We start from the raw sequence: 27317 nt of genomic DNA, 5'->3' as shown, positions 1-27317 counted from the left end.
AACCAAGGATTCTAACCTGCGCGAGAGGGAGGGTGGGGGTTGTGGCTCTATTCTCCCAAGCACGCACAACTGCTGCGCATTAATGGCTGTTTGACAGGGGCGGCGCCATAAAATTTTGACTAGGTGGCCAGATAGAAAGTATATGCGTTTCACAAACATGCATTCTCTTTCTACCTCTCCCCCTCTTAATTTTGTTTGTATTTCTATCTTTGTATTTGCTTTATGCTGGTGTACCTACATTTTTTTATTTGTCCTTTACATACATTTTTCCTCTTCTTGTGTTCTCCTTTTCCCTCTGTCTCTCTGTCTATCTATATCTCTCTCACACACACACATATGAAAGTGCGCGTAATCCTTTCATAAATTCTAATCAAATTTCTCATCTGAATTCACTGAAAAAGGTGGCGAAGGGACTCGATGCCCTCACCTATTGAAAAAAAAAACACTTGTGAGGTGTTAGTCCAAGCTCTTAAAAATGATTTTATTTTGGGGGGAGGATGCCCATCCTGTATCAGGAGCCGCTATCTAAAGTCGAAAAAGTTCGGAGGGTAGAAGCTCTGAACATGAATTTCTCAGTTTATATCAACTACTGTTTAATGCTGCTAAGGAAGTAAAATTAATTACCACTAGACACTATTTAAATTATGTGTGTAGTATTTCTGGGGCGCCTCAGCCTCCTTAGCCCTTCTCTTGGGTATGTGCCTGTCTTGATCCCTCAAAGATCTGTTGCTCCTAAAGGTTTTCCCCTCTGTCTCATTTCTTGTGTTTTTCCTATGTCAGTCTGGATATAATCCCCCTAATTCTCTCTAATTTAAATTCTCCATCTTTCATTGTATCTCCCTGTCCATGCTCTCAACAGTTCACTGTGCACTTCGCTTTTTTATAGTGGATATATTGTTTTGTCCCTTAAGTTAAGAAGGAATTTCCATACTATTTTATTAGGTGAACTTGCAAATAACAGTAGGGATTTACTGTTTAATTCATGCGAAAATTATGAAATGTGTAAGAAATTCTCTACCAATGCAAAAGGCAGCGAAAGTGATTAGGTTACAAGGAGTATTTATAATTGTGAAACCATAGGAGAAGGAGAAGGTCAAGGCTTCGCACTACACGGAGGCAAGCCGCCTAGCAGTAAAAATATTTGAAATATAATTTTTAGCATACCAGGTGGAGGCACATAGTGGTCGGATTCCATTTGAAACTGTAATTATAATAAACTCCAGTTATAATATTGTGAGTTTTAACTGGAAAGAGTACTGCTTACTGGATAAGGGTTAATGAATGATCCTTTTGCTTTGCTCATGGGGGTTTTACAAATTGATAAGTGCACATGAATCTTTGCATTTAATTAGTGTTGCGATGATACAATTTAACATCCTTAGATGCAATGGTCTCTTCCATTGCATTGGCGGACAGTGGTCACTGCCGATGATGCACGGATATTAGGGTGCCGCTACCGTCAGGATTAAGAACTAATCCTTCGGTAGATACAACCAAACATCTAAAGAATGATGGGATCTGAACCAGTCATCGTGCAATTAATTGCTGGGTGACGTAAGTTACTCATCATTCATCCTCTGATGAGAGCACTCGTCATTAGCATGACGAGTTAACGCTTGGCAATACGAAAGGTACAAATATTGTAAGTGGGGGGAATATAACCACCTTAAGACAAAATTTAAAATATTTCAGAGATGTATTGAAATACAGAAAAAATACATATTGCAAAATTTAGAACAGTCTTTCCCCAATACATAGTAGTACACATGAGCGGAATTCTCTTCATGCAAATAAGAAACAATAAAAAAAACTAAACGACTACAAAACCCATTTTACCCCGAACAGTGGGGGTAATATGAGCACACCGTTGGGGAATATGAGCATGATGAGTTTGAAAGTAAATATTACAAAATATACACTAAAGGCAAGTCACGATATAACACTTAATGATTCTTCAATACGGTACATATCATAAAATTAACTTGCATTTCTCAAATAGCCCTTTACCCATGACAAGCAGGGCAGATAAAATGTACTTCTTCCTCCTCTATGCCAACGCAATTATTATGATACCACACGGAACAGTGTTCACAACGTATCCACTCTTCACCTTGATTGTCTTCATGATACCAACCCTTGCATATAGGGCACTCGCTATCTTCGCCGCTAGATGCAACTGTAGATGGAACAGTACTCGAACTTTCCATGGATCGTGCAGACACATGAGTGAGACGCTTCTTTTTGACTGCAGAAATAGTTTCTGATGAGGTAAGCTCCCTTGCTTCTCTTGGTTGCCTTCTCCGGGTCACAGGTGGCTTGTAAAGAACAGGAATTGGTGACAATGTGCGCACAAGTTTCCGAGGTGAATATCTTGTGGGTGCAAGCGTGTTTGCACACTTTGATCTTACTACATGTGAAGATGAAGGAGAAGCAGCGTCATTGAGCGATCCATGAACTGTAGACTCACACCTCTGAGATCCTGAGCAGGATGGACTGTTGACGGACTGTTCCACGACCACTTGAGAGCTTCCGCTTGGAATTGGTTGGGCCGGTGTAGTTCTATCCTCTTGGTTGAACGAGGCTGCGTCGTCTTGCAATAAGGATCTTTCATCATGTGTTCTCCATGTGCTCTGCTTGCCAGGTTTGCCTATTGGACGTCCGTCTCTACGTTCCTGGCATCTGGAATGCAAGAATGAAACAATGACTAACATACAAAACCAAGGGACACGATACGTGGATGAATGTAACACAACTCTTAGCAAGGGCAAGAAAATATCTATCCCAGGAGGTCACTAGGATGAAGAATCAGCAAAGGAGGACTACAATTATCTATGGTACGTATGTTTGATACCAACCTGCTCACCGCGAGCGAGATAGCATTTCTATACACTTCCGTTAGCAGTCCACAGTACAATGATTGTAGATGTTTTAAAGATTTCAATTCAAACGATTCACACAGAATCTATACTATAAGCAGCAACATATCATAGGATGCAGTTTTTCTTTACAGCGTAATGAGATTTCTGAGGTTTGGAAATATATTCCATGTCTCTGAATTATTTGTTTATGAAATACCCATCTTCCCCTTATAAGAATTCCTATGCCCATTTTACCCCGACTTGCTGTGCTCATATTTCCACAACTTGCAACATTTTACGTAAGTTTGTACTACTGCATTCACAACGCGGGACACCGCGTGATGCCATTTGCATTGCATGCTCCTTTGTTGTAGTTTCGTTGTTGCTATGTCAGTTTCCCGCTATTTTACGTTATGCTCTGCTCAGATCTTAACTCCAACTACTCTAAAATAACATCACGTGCTTTTTTTACTATAATTTGGAACAGCACTTACCTTTCAACAGGCACACAATCTTCCTTGTCTTCAGCTGCGACGTGACAACCAACACAGACGACAACTTGGTCTCCACTGATGTTGCCAAGCTGCAGTAGATTTGTTTTCACCACACACAGCTGGTGCTGTGACGTAAAAACCTTACGTGTACCCATATTCCCCCACGTGCCCATTTTCCCCCCACTTCCCTTAGATTAAGGAACTAAACTGCAGAAAAGACAATGGTCACTCGTTGGGTTTTGTGAACCTTTGAACCTGAATCATGGCTAGGTGTTAGGATAGTTACCTGTCTATCTGATGAATTATGATGAATAAAATATACGAAGTCCTCTGTTGGCTTCTCAATAGGTTGACCAGAGCGTCGTCTCACTTCTGCCCCACTGATCTCCTAACCTCTTCTCCCTTCTCAACTCCAATCCAAAGTCAGCCCCTCTCAGCTTGTCTCCTCCCTATATCCCTAGGCCATGGAGCTCTTCCTCCATGCCGATTCGTGTTTTTAATTGCCACTATGCAAACCGCTGACTCCATAGGCAGAAGAAACTACCTGTTTCCTGAATAGTTCAGGAGGTTTGCATAGCACAACACTGTGCATTGTTTACATGCCTCAGAGGCTGACACGACTGAGAAAAACAAGTGAATGCCCTGGTCAACGTGAAGCATTCAGAGAGGCTTTATAAAACAAACATATAATCTTAGGGATTGATACGAACCAATCACCACAGTCCGCCTCCAGCTAGCTAGTCGATAGGGGTGGGATACCACTGAAGGTTTTCATTGCAAAATAAAGATAAATACTTAAAAAAAAGATTGGAGACAATTTAACTTGAGTTTAATGTAGATGAAAAGAAAAGTAAAGAACAAAGTTTGTAGGTACAGATGTTTCATTTCTTTTCTATTGAAATTTTTGAAAGGGGGATAATTGTTGAATCACCTGGGTTGGCGCACTGTTGTCCATTTTTGTTGTCTTACCCCCTCCACGGGTTCCTGGCCGACAGTGCAGTGGTGCAGCTCCTATTCTTGCGTCCTATGGTCCTTGGTCGGAACACCGGTTTTGCATTGCTCAAACCGATCCATTTGTGCATTTAGTTTCTTGTTCACACTCTTATGTATATCATAACACTGTCCACAACAATATTTCGTACATTCGGTACTGTTCATTGGTGAGTCCGAACTAGCACTGCTCAGTGGTCACCGACGGATCTCGATGGTGCTCGACACCTCCGTCCTTATCCGTACTCGAGTCAAAACTGTTTTCACAAAATTTACAAGGTTATTTTTATGCCGAAATTGAGTTGACCTTTTGAATTCTATTGGTGGACATTTGGAGGGAAAAGTTACAAGCAGCAAAGGACAGTTTGCAGTGATGTCAAACCTCCTATGACTTCAGGCAATATATTCCCGTTACACCAAAGCAAAGTATCCAACAATATTATTATATTACTATAATTCTAGTGTCACATCTTTGGAGTTCGCAACCAGTGCAGGAGGATGAAGACCAGATGATCGGGACGTATAAAAGGGGTCATTGTGAGGAAATGAGTTGTATGACTTGTGTCGCCAGAATGGCTGGAGAAAGACACACAGTTGACAATAGCAGTGGCTGCCTCTGGGCCATTAGTGGAAAGATGAATAGAAGAGAGAGCTAGGGTTAGCCGATAGTTGCCTGATTTAAGATATTCGCAAGAAAGTTTAGTGTAAAGATATAGTGATTTCAGAAGTAAAGATGGCTGTCATGCGAGGCTAGACTCGGGGCGAATCCGTTATGGGCCATGTGTGGCGAATTAGGGTTTGCAAGGGGGAATCTTACAGCAATACTGGCAAGAAGTTGCTGCGAAATCGGAGAAATGCTGGAAAGATCTAGAAATAAGAAGAAATGATAGAATTCTTGAATGATATTAGAAAATAATTAGAAATGAAGTATAGGTATGAACAGTGTTACAGTGTCTTATTGTGAAAGTTTTAAAACACACAAGAAACGCACAATTTTTGATCATTCTGCATTAAACTTTCCCAGCATAAAAAATAGAATTTTCACACTAGATATCACTGAAAAATATATAGTAAAAATAAAGGAATTGGCGCAAAATGAATATCGAAAAACCGATGCAATTACGGAAGCGATCACTTACTGAAATAAATCTTCATCTGCCCAATGCAAAAAATGGAGATGCTCGATAGGGTTCAATGCATAGCGCTTGGGAAAACAAATACTTTTACATACTCTATTGTGGAAAGTAATTTACAGCAAAAAAATCATGCAATTCGCAATTCTTCTCATGTTCATAGCGGTTTAAAACTCTTGGAAAATGCTTCATTCATTTTTTACACTTATCACCATAGACGTCAACTTTAGGGGACACTTTCTGCCCTCCAAATCCGTCAAGAAGTATATACATCATAAAAAATATTGTTGTCAATCTTAAATGTTTATATGAAGTTGGCACCCACTGATTATTATCATACTCTCGAAATAAAACACCCATTACCCAAAACGCTAGGGTAAGAAAGCCTTGTCATGGATTTATACCAGATATTTCGCATCTTCTAGCTACAAAAGTATTAACTGGATCCAGTATTTAAAAGAGAGAGAGAGAGAGAGAGAGAGAGAGAGAGAGAGAGAGAGAGAGAATGTCAAATGCAGGAAAATATAGCAAAATGAGAACTGACAACTTCAAAAATGTACACATAACCTCTCCCTTTCAAAAATCCTGGGCACGCCACTGACTGAATCATGTTCCAAATTTTAAATGAACATACTTTCTAGTATCGACAATATTCATAAGAAAAATGTGCACGAAGTTAACACAAGAATATACTTTTCTTATTGAAGCATTCATATTTTCCTAATGACGTACATCTTGAATTTGTTCGGGTGGGCAATCGGGTGGGCAGACGATTTTTTGGGTGGGCGCTTACCCACCCTCGCCCACCTCTCGCGCCGTCCCTGCTGTTTGAAAAAAATCAGTCCCGTCATATTTGAAATTTTGAATGACTTAGTAAATAGAATCATGGCTATTTTTATGTGGCGGTTATTTCTCTTGTAATTTTTATACCTCGTATTTAATTACAGAATAAGTGGTCTTTTATACAGGGTGACAAGAAATAACCCGTACAAAGTTTGGCGTATCCTGCCAAGAATGTAGTGTACCGTAGCCAAATAATTGTTGTGTTATTGGATTCTCCATAGTCTTTTGTAACTGTACTTGTTGTTTCGGCTTCATAGCGATTACAGTCTTTGTGTTTCAGACTGTCAACCAAACGCAGTGCAATTTTTTAACTGTGGCGTCAGGGAAAGCGTCAATGTGAAATTGTTCGTTTGCTGGGTGTTCCAAAAATGACAGTCTCAGATGCAGTTCGGCGATTCAAGGAGCTCGGCCATGAAGGCGACCGTCCCAGAAGAGGAAGAAAGCCTACCATCAACACGTCCCAGAACCGCAAGATCATCAAAAAGCGAGTTCAGCGAAATCCGAGGGTCTCCATGAGAAAAGTCGCCCGTGAGATCGGGATCAACCGCGAATCGGTGCGGCAAATGGCGAAAAAGAACGTCAACCTCAAGGCGTACAAGCTCCAAAAAGTTCAGCTTCACACGGACGAAATCAAGCGCCTGAGACTCAAAAGATGCCGCCCTCTGAAGTGCCGGGCCGCAGGTCAGCAATGGGAGCGCATTCTTTTCACAGACGAGAAGCTGTTCACCGTGGAGCAGGCGCACAACCACCAAAACGACAGGACCTGGTCTGCAGAGGCTCCCGGTACCTCAGTCATCGTCCAACACCGCCAAAATCCGCAGTCGGTCATGGTGTGGGGCGGAATTTGCGCAAGCGGCAAGACGACCCTGGTTTTCGTGGATCAAGGGGTCAAAAGCAACCAAGAAGTGTACCGCCGCAACATTCTCGAGAACGTTGTCCTTCCGTGGGCCCAGCAGCACTTCGGCGATACACAATGGACATTCCAGCAAGTATCCGCTCCGGCCCACAGGGCGAAAATGACGCAAGCGTGGTGCAGAACCCATTTTCCGGACTTCATCGCATCGATGGAATGGCCGCCCTACTCGCCGGACCTCAACCCAATGGACTACAGTCTGTGGTCGATTTTGGAGGCCAGGGTATGTGATAATGCCACCACAGTTTGGAGTCGCTGAAGCAATTGCTGCGTCATGAGTGGAACCGATTGTCGCCCGAGGACCTGCGGCCCATTGCCCAACATTTCAAAGCCCGTTTGGACCTCTGTATCGCCGCCCAGGGAGGCCACTTCGAAACCAGTTGAACATCTTGTTCCTAAGGTCCCATGTCATTGTTCTTCAGTGTTGTTTTGCTCAATTGTTTCGGTTTAATAACTTTACGATCACAAACATTAGTACGGGTTATTTCTTGTCACCCGATATATATTCTTAGTCTGGGCTATCGGCTATCATTCAAGAAAGAACTGACTTTTTCTAATATCCATGGCGAAGAGTATATTATTTGTATGGTAGTTAGTCCATTTCTTTTATTCGCTCTAACAGTTTTGTTACTTTTTGATTGTGTAACGAAAGTACCTCAGGAAGTATTAGCTGGAAATTTAGAGATTTTGAGTTGGATTTTTTTAGAGGAGTCAGATAATGCTGAAAACTGGTCATTCAACAGGTTTCAATATAGCAGGTAAAAATCGAATTTTCACTGTTAACCAATTTTCAGCGTTATTTGACTCCTCTAAAAATCCAGCGCCAAAACCATACTTTCAATATTGTAAATTCATAAATACTGACCTACAATTTTTGTACATTGAGATGCTGAGTCAGACTACATTTTAGTGAAACAGACATACTCCTTTTAATAGGATGCACTGCAACCATATCATTAGCAAATAAACTTGGGTGCGTTGATTCGAGAAATGTTTTCCTAAGTATTATCCTAAAATTAAATATTTCATATAACTTACACTTAAAGAAAAGTTTGAATTCTTAAAATTCAGCAATTATTTCTAAACATCGGTGAAACAAGTAAGGTTTGTTATAATGGCCGCGGTGGCTCAGACTCAGTCCGTGCTTGGCCACGAGAGAGGCAGGTCGAAGCTAAGCAGTCGTGCGGGCTTAGATAACGCGTGACGCGGAAAACCGAGTGCGAGTGTTGGGCCAAGTGGAAAATAGGACTCTGATCGGTAATAGTATTTGACAATAGTTAATAAGAACAAAAAGGATAGAAATGGAACGTGAAAATACCATTTTGATAAATTTCGCATATGGAGCAGCAAAACCCAGTGCAATGGACGTGCATGAGTTCATTTACAGTAAGTTTAAACTCAATATTGATGAAATTTTAGCAATACAAATACCGACAACTGCGCGAGGTGTTTATTTGAAATTAGTGCGACAACGTACTATGTTAAAATTGCTAGAACAGTACCCAGGTGAATTAGAATTTAAGTATGATAATGGGAACGTAGTGAAAGTAAAAATTAGCGACGCAAGTCGAACAGTGAAATACGTACGTGTATTTAATTTACCTATGGAAGTTGAATTAAGACAAGTGCACGGGAAATTTAGTGAATATGGAACAGTGGATGAAGTGACAGAAGAAATGTGGAGTGAAAAGTTTCGTTACCCCGTGCCCAGTGGCGTACGTACGGTAAAAATGTCATTAAAGAAGCCAATACCATCATTTGTAACTATAGGCAAATATAAGGCCCACGTGATATATACGGGACAAACTCCAACGTGTGAGTTCTGTGGTTCGGATGAACATTTAAGATACAGTTGTAACCAGCGGCAAATGACTACCCTACGGGTCCCACCGAAAGTCAAGGCAACCTACAGTAAGGCAGCTTTGCTCAGTGAGACCGACATAGTAAGCTCAGAGGGTTTAGCTAGTGCATCAAATCAGAAGAAAAATGAGGTTACCTCACAAATGAAGCCAACCAGTAATAATGAGATGGGAAAACAAATAGGAAGAACACAAGAGGAGGGAGCAAATAAAAAAACGTCAGAACCTCAAGATAAAAAACACTCGAAGGAAGAAAAAGAATCAAGAGAATCAATGAAGAGTGAGAAGAAAAAGGAAGAATTCATGGACACATCCCTCCCCCCCACTACCTTATCACCAGAGAAAACTGCATCCGCCACTAAATCACTGAGTGACAAACAAGAATCAGAAGAAGACAGTGATCTCATTTCCACTTGTGGGAGTGAGAATAGTAATCAAATGAAGGTAAGTGAAACTAAGCTTAAACGAAAAACAAAAACAAAAAACTCTATAGCAAAACGGCGTTCTACCAGACGATTAGGAAATAACTTTTCAAATAGTGCTCCAATTATTGGATTAAATTCTCCAGTAGTGAAGATGGGGACTGGTAATCGAAGTAAAGAAAGCGAAAAGGCAGCTCAAGAACATAGTATTTAGAGTAATTTATTTATATGGAAAATATGTATTATACAAAAGTGTGGATTATTTTAATACTATTAATAGTATTATATAGGAATATGGAAACAACAGTAATACGAGTTGCAAATATAAATATAAATAATATACAAAATGAAACAAAGTTAAAATCACTACGTAGTTTCTTGCATCAAAAAAGTATAGATGTTGCGATGTTGCAAGAAGTAGGCCGAAATTCGCTAGAATGTAATCAAAATTACATAGAATATAATAATTATAATTCAAGTGGTACAGGAACTGCAATTTTAGTTCGTAAAGGACTATCATTTATCCAAGTACAAAAAGAATCCAGTGGAAGACTAATCATGGGAAAATTGGGAACCTTGACATTAATTAACGTTTATGCCCCGTCGGGATCAAGATACCGGAACGAAAGAAGTAATTTTTATACATATACAGTACCACAATACATTGCAGGTAGTGCAGGTTCAATGTATTTAGCAGGAGATTTTAATTGCGTATTATGTAATGTGGACCAAACACCGGGTTATAATTTTTCAAATGCTTTGCAAAAATTGGTGCACAACTTGCAGTTAAAGGACGTGTGGCAAGAAAAAAGAGGCAATGAACTCGGATACACATACGTCACTGCAACTAGTGCCTCGAGAATAGATAGGTGATATGTTTCAAGTGAACTAAAATCAAACATTACCTCTGTTCATATGGAACCGGTGATTTTTAGTGATCACCATGCTGTAATTACAACAATGAAATCACCGGTAAGGTTAACTAGAATAGGGAGGGGAACTTGGAAAATGAATACATCACATTTAATTGAAGAAGATTTTAGATTTGGCTTTGACAAACAGTGGGAAAAATGGACTAAGAGATCGTTATATGAACAAAATATTAATAGATGGTGGACAGAAATTTTTAAGCCAAATTTCCAAAGATATTGTAAACAATACTCCTGGGAAAAACAACACGAATGGTATAATAAATTTAATTTCCATTATGCAGTATTACACGATATATATAAAAAAAGAACAATGACCGTGACACGCAAACGAAAATTAAAAAAGTAAAAGCACAACTACTGCGCCTACAGGCAACAAAAGTAGAAGGAATACGTATACACAGTGCGCTCCCCAACATAGATATTGAAGAAGAAATAAATTTAGTTCACGTAACAAATATATATCAGCGACAAAAACAGAGTCTGATAACAGAAATGCAGGATAATCATGGAGTAGGCCATAATGAGGGGAACCAAATACAACAAATAGTGTATAAATATTTGAAAAATAAATATTCAAACGCATATCAAAATAATGAGAAGGCTGGTCAATTTTTAGACAAATACATACCAATCCTGAAATCAGAAGAAATGGTTGGATTAAACCAACCATACACAAATGAAGAAGTGTATAAAGCAATAGTACAGGGGGTACGGGGAACAGCACCTGGGGAAGATGGAATAGCGACTAATGCATATAAAGTTTTATGGCCAACAATGGGTAATACTTTAACAAAATGGGTTAATACAGTATTAAACAAAAATAATTTAGTAAATTACGAGACAACAGGAATAATAATTTTAATACCAAAAAATAGTCAACCCAAGGAGATGAAAGATTACAGACCAATAACTTTATTTAACACAGACTATAAAATACTGACTAGATGTGTAGCAAATCGATTAAAGTTGATTTTGACAAAACTGGCTACACCATATCAATATGGAGTAGTTGGAGAAAAAAAAATATACCATTTATTGACACTATTACGAGATGAAATAATAAAATCTCAAGACTCCCAACGAAATAAATACCTCGTAGCGATTGATTATTCACAGGCATTTGATAGAGTGGGACATAGTTTTTTGTTAAAAACAATACAAAAGATGGGTATTCATGGACAAATGTATGAAAATATTAAAACATTAGTGACAAATATAAGCTTAAAGGCAAAAATCAATGGGTTTTTAACTAATAAATGCATAGTCAAAAGAGGACTTCCGCAAGGAAGCCCATTAAGCTTACCCCTTTTTGTAATGGCCTTGGCACCTTTCCTTCAACACTGTCGCACGACCGTAAATAATAACATTACAGGAACAGAATTTACGATTGGAGCTTATATCGACGATGTCACAGTCATATGTCAAAATCAGGCAGCGATTAAGAACTTAATGGAATGTATACGACAATATGAAATAGAATCTGGTGCCTTAGTGAATAAGACTAAAACGTGTTACTTAACATTAGGAAAACAACACGAACAGCCACCTGACGTGACGTTTAAAAAAGTGGATCAAGTTAAAATCCTAGGAGTGTTTTTTACAAATGACACTACAAAAAGCATAAAACTTAGTTATGATAATATATATCAGAATATTAATTATACCATACACAAATTTATACAACGACCCTTCACTTTATGTACGCGAGTCAAAATAGCAAATGTATATAAATTATCAAAACTGTGGTATGGAGCCCAAATTTGGCCATGTGATAATCGTAACTTAGCACGAATAAAGAAAAGTTTAAACCGGTTCCTTTGGGCAGGAAAAGTTTTCCGAGTGAATCAGCAGACACTTAGCTTACAAAAACAGCAAGGAGGAATGAGTTTGGTGGACGTTGGTAAAAAAACAAAAGCTTTGTTTAATCATCGATATTTTTCAATGATTCAATCTAAAGAAAATGTCGAGGACATTCCAGGGTATACATATATAAGAGATATTCCATTAGAAGCACCAGTGAATGAGATCAAAATTCCCACTTCCCAAAAAGTATATCGAGAAGCTATAATGGAATATTTATATGGACTTATAAAGAAAATAGACTATAATCAGCTAACAGTGAAAGATTTGTACAATCAATACCTTACTCAAAATATGGATACGCCGCACATAGTGAAGAAACACCCACAATATAATTGGAACAGATTTTTACCAATATCTCGGCAAAACACTTATCCAATAGACAATGCAGTCAATGGTACCAAGTTGTTCACGAACTAATTGATAATAAAGCAAAACGACATCGGTTGGGGTTTAGTTCAGACCCTAATTGTGAGCAGTGTTTATTAGAAGATACAATAGCACACAGGATGACGTACTGTGGAAAGGCAAAACAAGACTGGCCGGTACTCCAAATAATGATAGCACATATAAGTCGATCATCAGTTCAGTGTATTACTCCGAAAGTAATAATTTTTCCGGAATTTAATTTTTTCCCTGCTACAAAGCATCGAGCGATACAGTGGATTATAGGTACGTACATGATATATATTTTTTTCAATGGACAAACAGGAAACAATATGAGGGACTATTACCGAAGTGAATATGGCAAAATTTTACCTAGTAAAAAAAAAATGTTATATGCAAACTATATTCAACACACACTGTATGACTCAACAATAATGTAACATTTGTGAATGTAACCACAAATGAAATATGGTTAAACCTTGTTAAAAAGTAGTAGAATGTAATAGCTATATTGTAAATAAAAAAAAGAAAAAAAAAGTCGGTAACGCGTCTGACTACCATGCTCAAGGTCCAGGGTTCGATCCCCGGCCGGTTCAAATCCGGGAACTTTTCTAACGGTGGAAGCGGCCCCGGCGCCCACCCAGCGTCGAATAACATGGGTACCTGGGGGAAACCCTGGGGGGTAAAGGCGGTCAGGGGCGTGATGCTGATCACATCACCCCCACTCACGACCGGATCAAGAAAGTGTGGGGCGTTACCCCCACACCCCCTATACGCCTTCATGGCGTGGTGCTATGCACAGGGGAACACATTACCTTTACCTTTTATAAATTCATAATCAAATGTTGATGATAATCTGTTACCGTGGACGTCCGCAGGATTTTTTCCAGGGAGGGGCAAGCAAGGTAATTTTTTTCCAGGGGGGAAAAGGAGGCATATTTTACCCCATAATAGTGATGCTCCCTCAAAAAAAAAAAGTTTGTCTGAAATTATAATGTTCCTCCAACGCACTTATAATAATGAACACAAATTACTGTGACTGAAATGAAATTATGTGAGAAATATATAATTTTTAAGTGAACATTAATTTTCCAGGGGGGTCGTGGCCCCCCTTGCCCGCCTTCCGGACGTCCATGTCTGTTACCAAAAATTTGTCCTTTTTGAAAGTTCATATAATTTAATGCACTGTATCTCATGTATTCTTCTGTTGTAACTACTGTGATGTGAATGTGTGCGTTTTAACAGTGACATCGCTAAGGGCGGCCTTGGGGCACTGTCCCCTCTGAAACTTTCACGTACCTCGCCAAAATTTTCCGTGCCTTACGGGTAATTTTAGTTTAATATCATAAAAAACTTCAAAGAAAACTTTACATGTAGACCACAATCGGTTTCGTTCTTTTAGCTATTGTATTTTGCATTTGTTTGCATATTAAATACATACATCATACATACATACATATACCGCGTGAGGCACCTAAAAGTACCACCTGAAATAGCGAAGAAACCAGAAACAGTAGCGATGTGAGGTTTGCGGGAAACAATAATATCAAATGGGGCTCGTAAATCGGAGGTATGGGGTGGGTCGAAAAATATCGACAAATGGGGCATCTGGAGCAAAGTCATATTTTTTTAAATGGAACGATATACAATGACATGCATAATATAAAAGAGCACACGCAGAGAAACACAACGCCGTTGGTCTCATGCATCTACTGCACATAGGAACGAAGATATGGCCATGTGAAAATATGTAAACAAACTAACAAGTGGCCCACTTGACCGTCAGTACCACGGCATGTAATACTTCTCAGGTGCCTGACAGAACTGCCTTTACGCAGAGCAAGTTTTGATAGCAAGTCCACGAGATCGTGTTAGTTCATAGCGTTACGTATCCCTCATTTTCATTTTCGAGTTACGTGTAGCTAGGCAGCCTGGCAGGAAGTATAGGAAAGTGTTAACTTCAGCACCAGCTCAGCGAAAAGCATTCGCCAATATTTGCAAAGGAAAATTGATGAGAGAGAAAAAGGGGAGGAGTTTTGATGAGGAGGAATGCAAGTGGGATCTGGCTCGAGAGAGAGAGGGAGTTGGTCTTGGGGTTTGAAGAGAACAGGAGAGTGGTTCAGGAGGAAGAAGAAGGGAGTTTTGAGTATTGGAGAGAGGAGAGGGAGTTTGATTTTGAAGGAGATTGAGGCTGGATGCGGACTTTCAGAAACTTGTTTGGAAGTGGAGTGCAGCGAAGCTGAGTGAGAATTTGAGAGGCGAACTTCAGCAAGCAAGTGACAGTTACTATAGAAACTCTTCGGTCCACGATTCTAAAGAGAGACAGATAATATGCTTTTCTAATGCCATCCTTTGCCAATGCAGACTTAAGGTCATAGTAACCCGAATCATGAGAGTTGCCATTTTATAAAGGGTTTTATATATTTAAGTTTATTCTGGTACCTCCTGCAGTATGCAGATGCAGCCAAGCGAGAGCTTACGAGCTACCGCTAACCCCCAATAGAATAATATCTTTAATCTAAAAGGCTCCAGGTCTGATCCCCGAACCTTTCGAGGTTCACCTGTGTCACAATACGTGGTGCAGGTGCGGAATTTCATCAATTTCTATACAAAATGTGATGAAAATTAACGTCATTTAGCCCCCCTCCCTAACCCAAGGATTTGGCTTTTCTTTTGACACAAAGGGATGTGATGAAAATGTGTGAAATAACAGTCAACAGCGAACCCCTTTAACAACAGGAGATTCACCCTTTCTTCCAAATTAGAGTAATTAGTGCACTATCAACGGTAACTAATGTTATTTCAAATTGCACGTATTGGAGCTATCTAAACTTACATTGGTGAACGTGAAAGTCTTATATAGAAATTGGCAGCGACGATACGAATGTTAATTATGTAAGATGTTGAAATTTGAGTCACTTCCCACCCTGATAGGCTAATCACCGCCGCAGTCAAGCGCAATACAATGCGAAGGAAAAGAAAATAGAATGTTTTCTTCCATAGCCGCGGGCGATCTGGGTACAGCCCAGCGCCCTAGCTTCGTCGCGGTTGTCCGCGTCGGGCTGGCACTATTGTATCGGGAGCGTCCGTCATCCCGCGTCACGGAAGGTGTTGTCGGACTTTAGGGAGGCCCATTTTGCCAAAAATGCGGCCGGCCCAGGGACGTCCTTGGACGTTTCTCTATCGCTTCGCTCCTGGTAGACCTGTGGTTCGTTCGCGGACCCGGTACCCTGGCTATGACAGATCTCCCATCTGGAAACTTTTCATCATTTCCAGGATTTAATCTACTTTTGAAAAGTGCAAATTCAAATTTGATGATCCTTTGACGCAAAATTTAGATTGAATTTTTTACATGACTTTTGTACGTGATTTATGTGATAAGTGATATAACAGTGCAGTAAGCTACAGACATTTTGTGAACGACTATTTTTTTTACATTTTATGTTCGCGATAATTTTGCTCAGATCATGTTTCAGTTTTACCTTTCACGTCTTTTAATTAATTATATCCTTAACTAAAAGTGAATAGTAAGATTATCGCTAAGGAGGAAAATAATTTAGTCTTGACTCCGACTCATTTGCACTATATATTCATCGAGTCCAGCAGCGAGTATGCTGAGTCATTTTTTTTGTTGTTTATTAATTAAAGTTCTTTAAAGTTAAAATTTATTTTCGTTCAAAACAGACCGTAAATTGTCAATGATCTAAAATGCATGAGCTATAAACTGTTCAGATTATTGCCAAGAGGATATTAATTTTAAATAAATGTAGTTTTGGGAACGAACAAGGTTCCGCGGTCGACTCATTTATATTCGTAATGACACAATGCTCCTAGCTCCTCAAAGAAGGATGCTTAGCTTCAGGAGATAGTCGAGGAATTCACGAGTCAGTCGTTTTGCCTTACGTTACCTTAATTAAGGACTAAATTGTTTTATTAAACTATGTGTTGACATGTGAAGAAATGAAACGCCATTATACTTCTGGCAATGAAGCAGCAATTATGTCCGCTACTGTACGCTGGTCGTACGTAGTTAGAGTGACGCTACCATTAGTTCAGAGTATAAACCGCTCGATTAATTAGTGGATTCTGGTTTAGAAATAAAAGGTGCTTTAGTTATATGCATAAATAGGTCGAGAAATGAATAATGGTGAATAAAGCGCATATATAGATAAATAAAGCAGTCTGCTAGGGCAGAGTGTAAGATGTTTTAAGCCAATGAAAAGGCTTTACTGAGATGAATCAGTACGTACACATATTATATATATATATTTCTGTTTCAAGCACCCAAAAGTTAGGCAAAGCCAACTTATAATGATTTAACTGGACACAATTAAGAGAGCACGGCGCGGATGTTTCTCACATGTTTGCGAGATCTTTTTTTTTGTTGTTGATATTTTTTTCCCCCTCTCTGAGCTATTGCTTTGATGGACAGTTGAATATTCCTCCTACGCATTCATTTTATAGCTCATGACAAATTTTAATACCTTAAATTTCATGTGTATTTATATTATATCTACTGTTCAAACTTAAAGCGCAATTATGATATTTATATTTCGAGTTACGGCATTCATCAATATCAACGTTCCTTAGCGTTAATTAACAGATTTGATTTCGCGTGCTTACCTAATCACGACGTTAATCACTTACTCACTGAATAACAGATACACGTTAGAGATTGTTTAAATTAAGATAAAATTCATTATCAATTTTCATTAAATAATGTTAAAGTTTTGCGAATTTGTACCTATATTTAGAATTAATAAAGCAGAATCTTGTACGCCTTCCCCCTTAAGACCTCACCGTGTTTACATTCAGTCAGACCCTAAACAAGCGGAGAATACGTAGGAATTTGAGCAACCACTAATGATGAGAACGCGTTTTAGCAGTCACAGAGGTTTTGTAACATCATCTCTGTCCATCACAAGGACACGAATAACAGCAAAAGCTATTTGGGCGATTTTACGAAAAGTATTTATTTTATATGTGAATATTTATTGGTTATTAAACGCATGGTTGTACTTTACTCAATTTATTTGCCAATTATGCACACTAGTTAGTTGGAAGAGTGTGACGTTCACAGGGCGACGTTAGAAGTTTATGCAATGCGCATTTATACAGTGAGATTTATGAAGTAGCTCCACATAATGAATAAATGGTGAAAAAATACGAAATAATATGTAAATGCGCTTAGTGAATACCATTTTCTCCAGTTACCCAGGGATCCCAAATAACTGGTGAAAGTACCTTCTGCTATCGGCAGAATGGCGATAATGTCCAGTCTGAATAAATACTTTAGTAAATGTTACGTATATATAAATATGCAAAGCATATTTTAATAGAGACCCGTGAACAAAATATTTTCTTGACCCTTCGTGTGATATAATACTAGTAATGGCTGAACTATATTCACATAATTAAGGCATTTTATTTTTTCCCTTCTTGCCCACCCACCCTACATATATTTAGTTCCAAAGAGAATAGTTGTAATTTGCATTAATATAAAAGAATAGGAAACGCATAGCTACGATATAATTTTAAATATGTCAATATAGAGCTCATATCACGCCTAATTAAAGAGAATTCAGCGCACTAAGTGGTCCAAAAAGGATTGCAACCTTTTTCACTTTGCATAGTTTGTTAGTAAATATAATATTATATCTTAATTTCCCATCAGTTCAGGCGTTATCATTTTGGGAAATATTTTTCGCAGCGTTTCAGTATCCGTATGTACTTTGCATAAGGTATTAATAATAGCGATCTTTGCCATATGTTTTCTAATACGATTATTTTATTGTGTTCTCGTTTCCCGTGCTCCAAGCCTGTCAAATAACGTTTGAAATACAAGATTAGCATAGGACTGAATGACCCAGATAACGATTTCATTTCATACGGAATCATTGTTATGATCAAGTTGCATAGAACTCGAACAAGATACATTCACAAATATGTAGTCACGTTTGTTACGTAACGACACGCGCTTGGATCTTTGGCGCATGGATGTTTCGCATCCACTATTTCTTTCTGTCCAGAGCGCCGCGATGAATCCGAGCTGCAAACCAAGAATTTACCCCCCCCCCTTTTTCCTTTTCCCCTCCAGATTTCCAGTTAAGCTTCGTCCCATCCCGGCGACTCACATTTCTTGCAAGTTAATTTCCTCCATTCCCTTTTACCGGCGTCAGTTAATTCCAGCAAACTCCGAAGGCTGCGATTCAGCGTTCGCATACATCCAGTAACCTTGGACAGTTCCGGCCAAACGATGAAAATTGATACAATGACAGGATTGCAATATGACAATGCACAATGGCTAACTCCGCTCCTTTTCCAAGGAACTGACTCTGAGCAACGATACATCTCCCGTTACTTTTTCCTGACTTCGCATAATCTGTTGCCTAGCGGCGACTCTATTGCTCTCACAGCCGGGCATGTTCCAGCATGCTTACCTTTTAGAATTTCCCCACCCAAGAATTTTCCCCCCTAGAGTTATTCTGACGTCATGACTTTCTTGCACTTCGGATAATAACTCGATCCAGCGTTCGACGTCGAAACATCAATTCCAAGTTGGCACTTCGAAATCTTCATACATCTAAGACAAAAATTCAGTACTAATAATGGTGAACTGTTGGAGTTATTTAAATAAAGCATTCAGATATATAATGTAGTATGGATATGACAAGTACTTTGACAATTTATTTTTGCTGATGAGATTGTTCATATTCGTCAATAAATAGACACGACAATTGAGATGAGGCATGTTCAATTACATTTTTAGTTAGTTTACTAATTTCTCTTCGACTAGTACCTAAGGGATACTACGTCATTATTGCGTCACTTCAATTCATTTTACGTCACCTACATAATTAACATTTGAAGATAAATTCAAAGAATTTGGTTCCGCTCATTTGCCTTTTTTATTATCACCTCTTTAGATTTACAGGCAATTAGTGCAATTTTGTTAGCCTTCGATCAATATTTCCAACACGTTTACACTCCCGTTATGGTAAAATAATGTCTCACATCGTAAACCTTCACATTTTTAGCATATCAGTTATTTAAAATTGATTTACATTCTTCATTGTTTTTATTATTAGTTATTATATTTTTTTTGACATTATGCCCTATAGTTAGTGATTTTGTACTTTTATTTGAATGGCATACTCTCGGTTATTGTGATTTTAAAGACTGTATTTTGAAACCTTTCCCTGTTCCTTTTTTTTAATTGACCACCTCATTCCTATCCTCACCTAATAATGTCTCGTATCTCCATGACGTCTACATCGCATAGCAGAGATTTCCTGAGACGCCTTCAACATTGGAATTCTACGCGCCGGCGACCTTCAGAGAGCAACTCCATTTACCATCGCCTCTCAGTTCGTGGAGTCAACAATTTCAGTTTTCACCCGGCATACATAAACCCGCCGAGTACTTCGCATTACCTCCTCGAACTCAGGACTGCACTGCGACCGTCGGCCGATGGGATTTGTGCTAGCCACCAGAGCACACCTTCAGTTTTCTCCCATTTCTACGCTCCGGCCCTCAAGATGCAGCGGATACACGCCCCCTTTTCCTAAAAGTACTGTCTATATTTCCGCTGGAACTCCAGTCAGAACTACATTCCAGCTCAAAGTGATGCAGTGGATGAAAACTTTTCCCGTCATGTGTCCCAGCCTACAAGTTTCAAGTGGCCAGAAGAAAACATGACACATTTTACCCCATCTTCAGTATCCTTCGATTTGGTTACCATTCAGACGCCCGTACGCAGCAAGACCAGCTTTACTTTCATGTACGGTCCCCACCACAAGTGTGTTACCATCTTCGAGTGCAGGCATATGCAACCCGACAAGCACACCTACTTTAGCTGTTACTTCTACAGCATGGCAGACTTTACGAGACTAGGTTCCCTAGTCCGGTGAACAGCATTCTCCCCTGGATGATTAATTTTACAGTACAGTTAGCAGCACAAATTAATCCAACTGCTTCTTCCTTCTGTTCACCCTCCGATCTTCAAGATTTACCCCCCACCCCTCATCAAACGTCCCTCACCCAGAATTTTACATCCAGTGGTACAATCATGAACACTTCTCGTTCCTTAAGCTACAAAAGGATCGATATTCTCACGTGATGATTGGGATGTAAATTTTGACACCCTCTTTCCGGTTTTCGCAGTTGCAAACACTTTTGCACGGACTCCATGGAATGCAGTGGATACTACACGCAAGTGCTTTCGCATGTTTTCAGAACATTCCGGACCTTACAGAGGAACTTTTACGCCATACAGCAAGGACTGTAGGATTTTAATTTTTTTACTAACCAAGATATACACATATAATGGACATTTGATTTTGATATTCCACTCATTATATATTTGTAGTGGCCTAAGTTAGGTTTCTTTACTTATCACGTGTGTATTCAAATATCTACTCATATTTAATGGACGGTATTGGACAATTTTGGTATTTTAATACGTAATGCACTATAGCATTATTCACTATAATATGATATATTTTCAACAATCTTTTTTTTTCTCTCATTTTTATTGGAAGATGGTACTTATATCTTCTATACATATATTATTCTCTCACAGAGATTCAATGGACGGAGAAACTTGCGTGTGCTTCGATACAATATATATTCACCAGGATCCTGTTATATTAGTGCAAATTGTCTTGCAATTTATTGTGGCGTGAGCAGTTGCTCCCATATTCCTAGTGTTTTGGTGTTAGCCCCTCCCCCACATGCTTAGTGGGTGGAGCCACAACTTATGGCTTTGGCCATTCTAACGTCAGTTCAGCTGACAAGTGAGTTCAGTGGTGTGTTTGATGTTTCAACATCTTTTTCATGGTTCTCTGACCCGAGCTGACGTTACCGCTTAGCTCGTGTTGATAAACATTTCTTGGAAGCCAATGTATGCGTGCTCAGCATAAATATTGTAGACGCACGCGTTCATTTCATTCATGCAAGAGACGCACGAAATATGGCATTGGACTTCTCATTTTTGATTGCCATCTCGGCTTTTAATTTTAGTTTGCTCCCACAGAGCTTTTGTCTTGATCTTCGATAGTCCAAATTAGATTACGACTTGACACCTGTCAACCGAATCTAATTTTGACTGCATTTTTTCCCCTCCCCTTTAGTTTTAGAGTTAGTCTGTAGTGTTCATTTCACTGATGTGAATGTACTATTATTTTTCTTCACTAAATAAATAGACCTTCTAAGGGACTGCATTGGCATAACCGGCACTGTACCTGCAACTTGTCTAAACGTTTTAAAAATTCAAAGGAATTTTTTTTCGCCCAGCTGGATACCGTTACGTATCCCTCATTTTCATTTTCGAGTTACGTGTAGCTAGGCAGCCTGGCAGGAAGTATAGGAAAGTGTTAACTTCAGCACCAGCTCAGCGAAAAGCATTCGCCAATATTTGCAAAGGAAAATTGATGAGAGAGAAAAAGGGGAGGAGTTTTGATGAGGAGGAATGCAAGTGGGATCTGGCTCGAGAGAGAGAGGGAGTTGGTCTTGGGGTTTGAAGAGAACAGGAGAGTGGTTCAGGAGGAAGAAGAAGGGAGTTTTGAGTATTGGAGAGAGGAGAGGGAGTTTGATTTTGAAGGAGATTGAGGCTGGATGCGGACTTTCAGAAACTTGTTTGGAAGTGGAGTGCAGCGAAGCTGAGTGAGAATTTGAGAGGCGAACTTCAGCAAGCAAGTGACAGTTACTATAGAAACTCTTCGGTCCACGATTCTAAAGAGAGACAGGTAATATGCTTTTCTAATGCCATCCTTTGCCAATGCAGACTTAAGGTCATAGTAACCCGAATCATGAGAGTTGCCATTTTATAAAGGGTTTTATATATTTAAGTTTATTCTGGTACCTCCTGCAGTATGCAGATGCAGCCAAGCGAGAGCTTACGAGCTACCGCTAACCCCCAATAGAATAATATCTTTAATCTAAAAGGCTCCAGGTCTGATCCCCGAACCTTTCGAGGTTCACACACTCAGTAAAAGTGTGTCACAAGACGATAGCAAGCAGTCGTAGTGGTAAGAGCGAAGATTATGGTGTTCACAAACATAGAAAAAGCGGACATGATCGTGATTTATGGGGAATGCCGAAAGAATGCCTCAGAAGCATACAGTGTGTACGCAGAGAGATATCCGGACAGACGACAGCCATCTCGACGTCTGTTTGGTAAGTTATTTATTAAATTAAGAGACACCGGAAGTGTAACGCCACGAGCACGTGTGCGGAACAAGCCAACTACAGGTGAGGCAGGTGCAACAAATGTTCTCGCCGCTGTTGCAGTGAATCCGCACGTTAGCTCCCGTGAAATTGCCAGGGATGCTGGGATGAGTCAGCGAAGTGTATTGCGCATTCTGCACACACACAAGTTTCACCCATATCATATCTCCCTCCATCAGGAACTTCACGGGAATGATTTTGTGGACCGTGTTCGGTTTTGCACATGGATGTTACGACACGACACACCCGATTTGTCACGTATCCTCTTTACTGACGAGGCAACTTTTACCAATCATGGAAATGTCAACCTAAGGAACATGCACTATTGGTCGGTGACAAATCCACATTGGCTTCGCCAAGTGGAACGCCAGCGCTCATGGAGTGTGAACGTGTGGTGTGGTATACTGGGTGAACATCTCATTGGCCCTTTTTTTATACAAGGGACACTGAATGCTGACCGATACATACAGTTTTTACAACATGAACTGCCTGTACTATTGGAGGATATACCACTTCAGACAAGGAGGGAAATGTGGTACCAACATGACGGGTGCCCAGCTCACAGTGCAAGACGCGCTACAGCATGTGTGGAAAATACATTTCCAAATCGTTGGATTGGACGTGGAGGGCCTGTCAAATGGCCGGCTCGTTCCCCAGATTTTGAAACCGTTAGATTTTTCCTGTGGGGAAAGCTGAAGGACATTGTCTACCGGGATGTGCCAACAACTCCAGAGGATATGCAACACCACATTACTGCGGCCTGTAGGGACATTCCCTACGAGATGCTACATTCTGTGCAACGATCTTTGCGTGGGCGCCTCGTTGCATGTATCGCAGCTGACGGCCAACACTTTGAACACACACTTTGACTGGTTTTCGCTTCTTACGCAGTGGTTCTTCGACATACTGTCATTTCATTCAAATACATGGTGCTGACGATGTCTACTGTATTTTTTCTTCCTTTAACACGTTCTGTCTTCATCTTGTCCAATGGCTTCCGACATCTCATACTTGTACATGCCGTGGTACTGACGGTCAAGTAGGCCACTTGTTAGTTTGTTTACATATTTTCACATGGCCATATCTTCGTTCCTATGTGCAGTAGATGCATGAGACCAACGGCGTTGTGTTTCTCTGCGTGTGTTCTTTTATATTATGCATGTTATTGTATATCGTTCCATTTAAAAAAAATATGACTTTGCTCCAGATGCCCCATTTGTCGATATTTTTCGACCCACCCCATACCTCCGATTTACGAGCCCCATTTGATATTATTGTTTCCCGCAAACCTCACATCGCTACTGTTTCTGGTTTCTTCGCTATTTCAGGTGGTACTTTTAGGTGCCTCACGCGGTATATATGTATATGCCCTCCCAAAATACATGAACCTAGCTACGTCCCTGTGTTTTAAAATCTTAATATTGCTTCTTATATGTTCTCATTTGTTCCTTTAACATTGTAGGTCTATGCCTCATTCGCTGCCAACGTGCCATGCATATCCCTTGGGATCATCATCGGCTTTTCAGCGATCGCATTGCCTCAGCTACAAAGCAACATGACCAGCATCCAGATTTCGGACGATGAAGCTTCGTGGATTGGTAAATATATTTAAGCACTTATTTTATTAATTAAATATCTCTTCCCGTGGCGTTTATAAATAAATAAAATACATTTTCCTTTTACATACACTATACAAAATAATAAATGGAAAAATAAAAATACATCATTCAATGTAGGAGAGCTCAATTTCAAATGAGCTGAAAATAAAATGGGGTTTCTATTTAAATAAACTAAGCTTATGTTGAAAACCGTATTTCCTTACGTAGTTGAACGTATTGTGTCCATTAGTGTCATGAGCCCCTCTCATACCTATATATCTGCGAGAGCAGTTTTTCAGTATTTATTGTTGTTTACGAAATATTTCCGGTGGTGATTTTAAATGACTCACCCTGTATATAGAAAAGAGATGAGTTTCTTTAAATTAAAGTTGATTACACACACACAAAATAAAGTTTTGCTTAATAGGTACCTATATTAACAACCAATAATTTGTGTTAATTATGTTATGTGTTATGTGTTAATAATGATTTGTGTGTGTGTGTGTGTGGTGTTTATATTGTGTAGTAGTTGTAGTGTGTTTGTGTTTATATTGTGTTATAGTTGTGATGTGTTTGTGTGTGTTTTGTGTAGTAGTTATGCTGTCTAATGTGTTTGTGTTCGTCTTGTGTAGTAATTGTGCTGTCTAATATGTTTGTGTTTGTCTTGTGTAGTAGTTCCTCCATTCATATTGGGGGTTAGGCGTAGAGCTGACAAGTCTGCACTGTAAAAAGACATGTCAAGAAACAGCAATATAAGGCCATGGATGTTCCATAGGTAAAATATTCCGGAGGTAAAATAGTCCCCCGTTCGGATCTCCGGGTGGGGACTACTTTGGGAGGTCCCTGGACTATGGATAAGATCTACGTTAGGAATAAGGATATTAAATTAGGCACCTGGAATGTTCTGAGCCTTTACCGGCCTGGGGCATTTCAGTGTACAGTTAATGAGATAGTGAAGTATAAATTAGATGTAGCAGCTGTCCAGGAAGTTAGGTGGCCAGGAGAAGGGAATTGTAAAACTAAAAATTATACTTTTTTCTATGGTGGTACTGAAAATCATAATTTTGGAACAGGCTTTTTCATAAATAATAGAATTATCTCGGCTCTTAAAACAGTTGAATATATTAATGATAGGATATCGTATGCAGTTTTACAGGGTAGGTGGTGTAAAATTATTTTAATAAACATACATGCACCAACGGAAGATAAAGATGATAATACTAAAGATGATTTTTATTCAGAGTTAGAACAGATCTTTGATAAATTTTCCCAGTATGATATGAAAATTCTGTTAGGTGACTGTAATGCACAGATTGGCAAAGAAGAGACATTTAAACCCACGATTGGTAAAGAAAGTCTTCATGAATTAAGTAATGATAATGGTATAAGATTGATTACTTTTGCAACCTCAAAGAATTTAATTGTGAAAAGTACCACTTTTAAACATAAAGATATCCTAAATATACCTGGTCTTCTCCAGATGGTAAAACTCATAATCAGATAGATCATATTCTCATTGATAAGAGAAGGCATACTAGCATAATTGACGTTCGTACACATAGAGGTGCTGACTGTGCCAGTGACCATTATTTAGTAATTGCTAAATTAAGAGAAAGACTCTCAGTGATAAATCATAAGCAACAAAATCTAAAAGTTATAAAATTTGATACAGGAAAGTTTGCTGATGAAAGAATTAAGAAAGATTACCAAATTAAACTGTCAAATAGATTTGATGTTTTGCAGGATTTAAATGATGATAAAAATATAAATGAAACAGACGTAAATAAGAATTGGGAGCACATACGTAATGCAATTGAATCAGCAGCTAAAGAAAGTATAGGATACCATAAACCAATAAAAAGTAAGCCATGGTTTGATAATGAATGTCATAATCTAATAGAAATAAGAAATCAGGCTAGACTTAGGTGGTTAAATAACTCGGATGATACAAATCTAAGCAATTATAATAGAATAAAGCGAGAAGTTAACCGCACGTTTAGAAGTAAAAAAAGAGATTACTTGAAAAGCAAAATTAACGAAATTGAAACAAACAGCAAAAATAAAAATATCAGAGATTTATATAAAGGTGGTAATGAATTTAGAAAGGGGTGGCAACCTAAAGGAAACTTGATAAAAGATAAAGACGGTGATTTTCTAGCTGACCCAAGCGATATTCTAAATAGATGAAAGAACTATTTTAATGACCTTTTAAATGTTCATGTAGGAGATAAATCAGAAGTAAATGAAGTACACACAGCAGAACCTTTAGTTCCAGAACCTAACTTGACGGAAGTTAAAGATGCTATTAAAAGGCTAAATAATAACAAAGCACCTGGCATTGATTTAATACCAGCTGAGTTAATTAAATATGGTGGAAATTCATTAATATGTCAAATTCATAAATTAATTTGTTTAATATGGAATAAAGAAGAAATCCCTCAACAGTGGAAAGAATCCATAATTGTTCCTGTGTTTAAAAAAGGTGATAAAATGAACTGCAGTAATTACCGTGGAATTTCTCTACTCTCAACAACATATAAAATATTGTCTAACATTCTTTTAACAAGACTAACCCCATATGCTAATGAAATTATAGGTGATTATCAATGTGGATTTAAACGTAACAGATCAACTACAGATCAAATTTTTCACATCAGACAGACACTTGAAAAAAAGTGGGAATATAATCAAAATGTCCATCAGCTATTCATTGATTTCAAAAAAGCATATGATTCGGTCAAAAGAGATAAATTATATAATATATTAGGAGAGTTTGGAATACCTAAGAAGCTTGTTAGTAT

At 38.9% G+C, this 27317-nt stretch overlaps 1 protein-coding gene across 1 annotated transcript in view; it reads left to right on the top strand.

The window, feature by feature from the left end:
- LOC145998443 (trehalose transporter 1-like protein) overlaps nucleotides 1-27317 on the top strand; it is a 74761-nt gene that overhangs the window by 40275 nt on the left and 7169 nt on the right. Inside the window, exon 3 of the mRNA XM_083134855.1 lies at nucleotides 24381-24516. Within this exon, the coding sequence (XP_082990981.1) occupies nucleotides 24381-24516 (136 nt within the window). The remainder of the gene's footprint in view (nucleotides 1-24380; nucleotides 24517-27317) is intronic.

The sequence above is a fragment of the Lepisma saccharinum genome, chromosome 14, assembly GCF_977018435.1.
Source record: "Lepisma saccharinum chromosome 14, izLepSacc3.1, whole genome shotgun sequence".
Classification (NCBI taxonomy): Eukaryota; Metazoa; Arthropoda; class Insecta; order Zygentoma; family Lepismatidae; genus Lepisma; species Lepisma saccharinum.
This window is presented reverse-complemented; position numbering and strand designations above follow the sequence as displayed.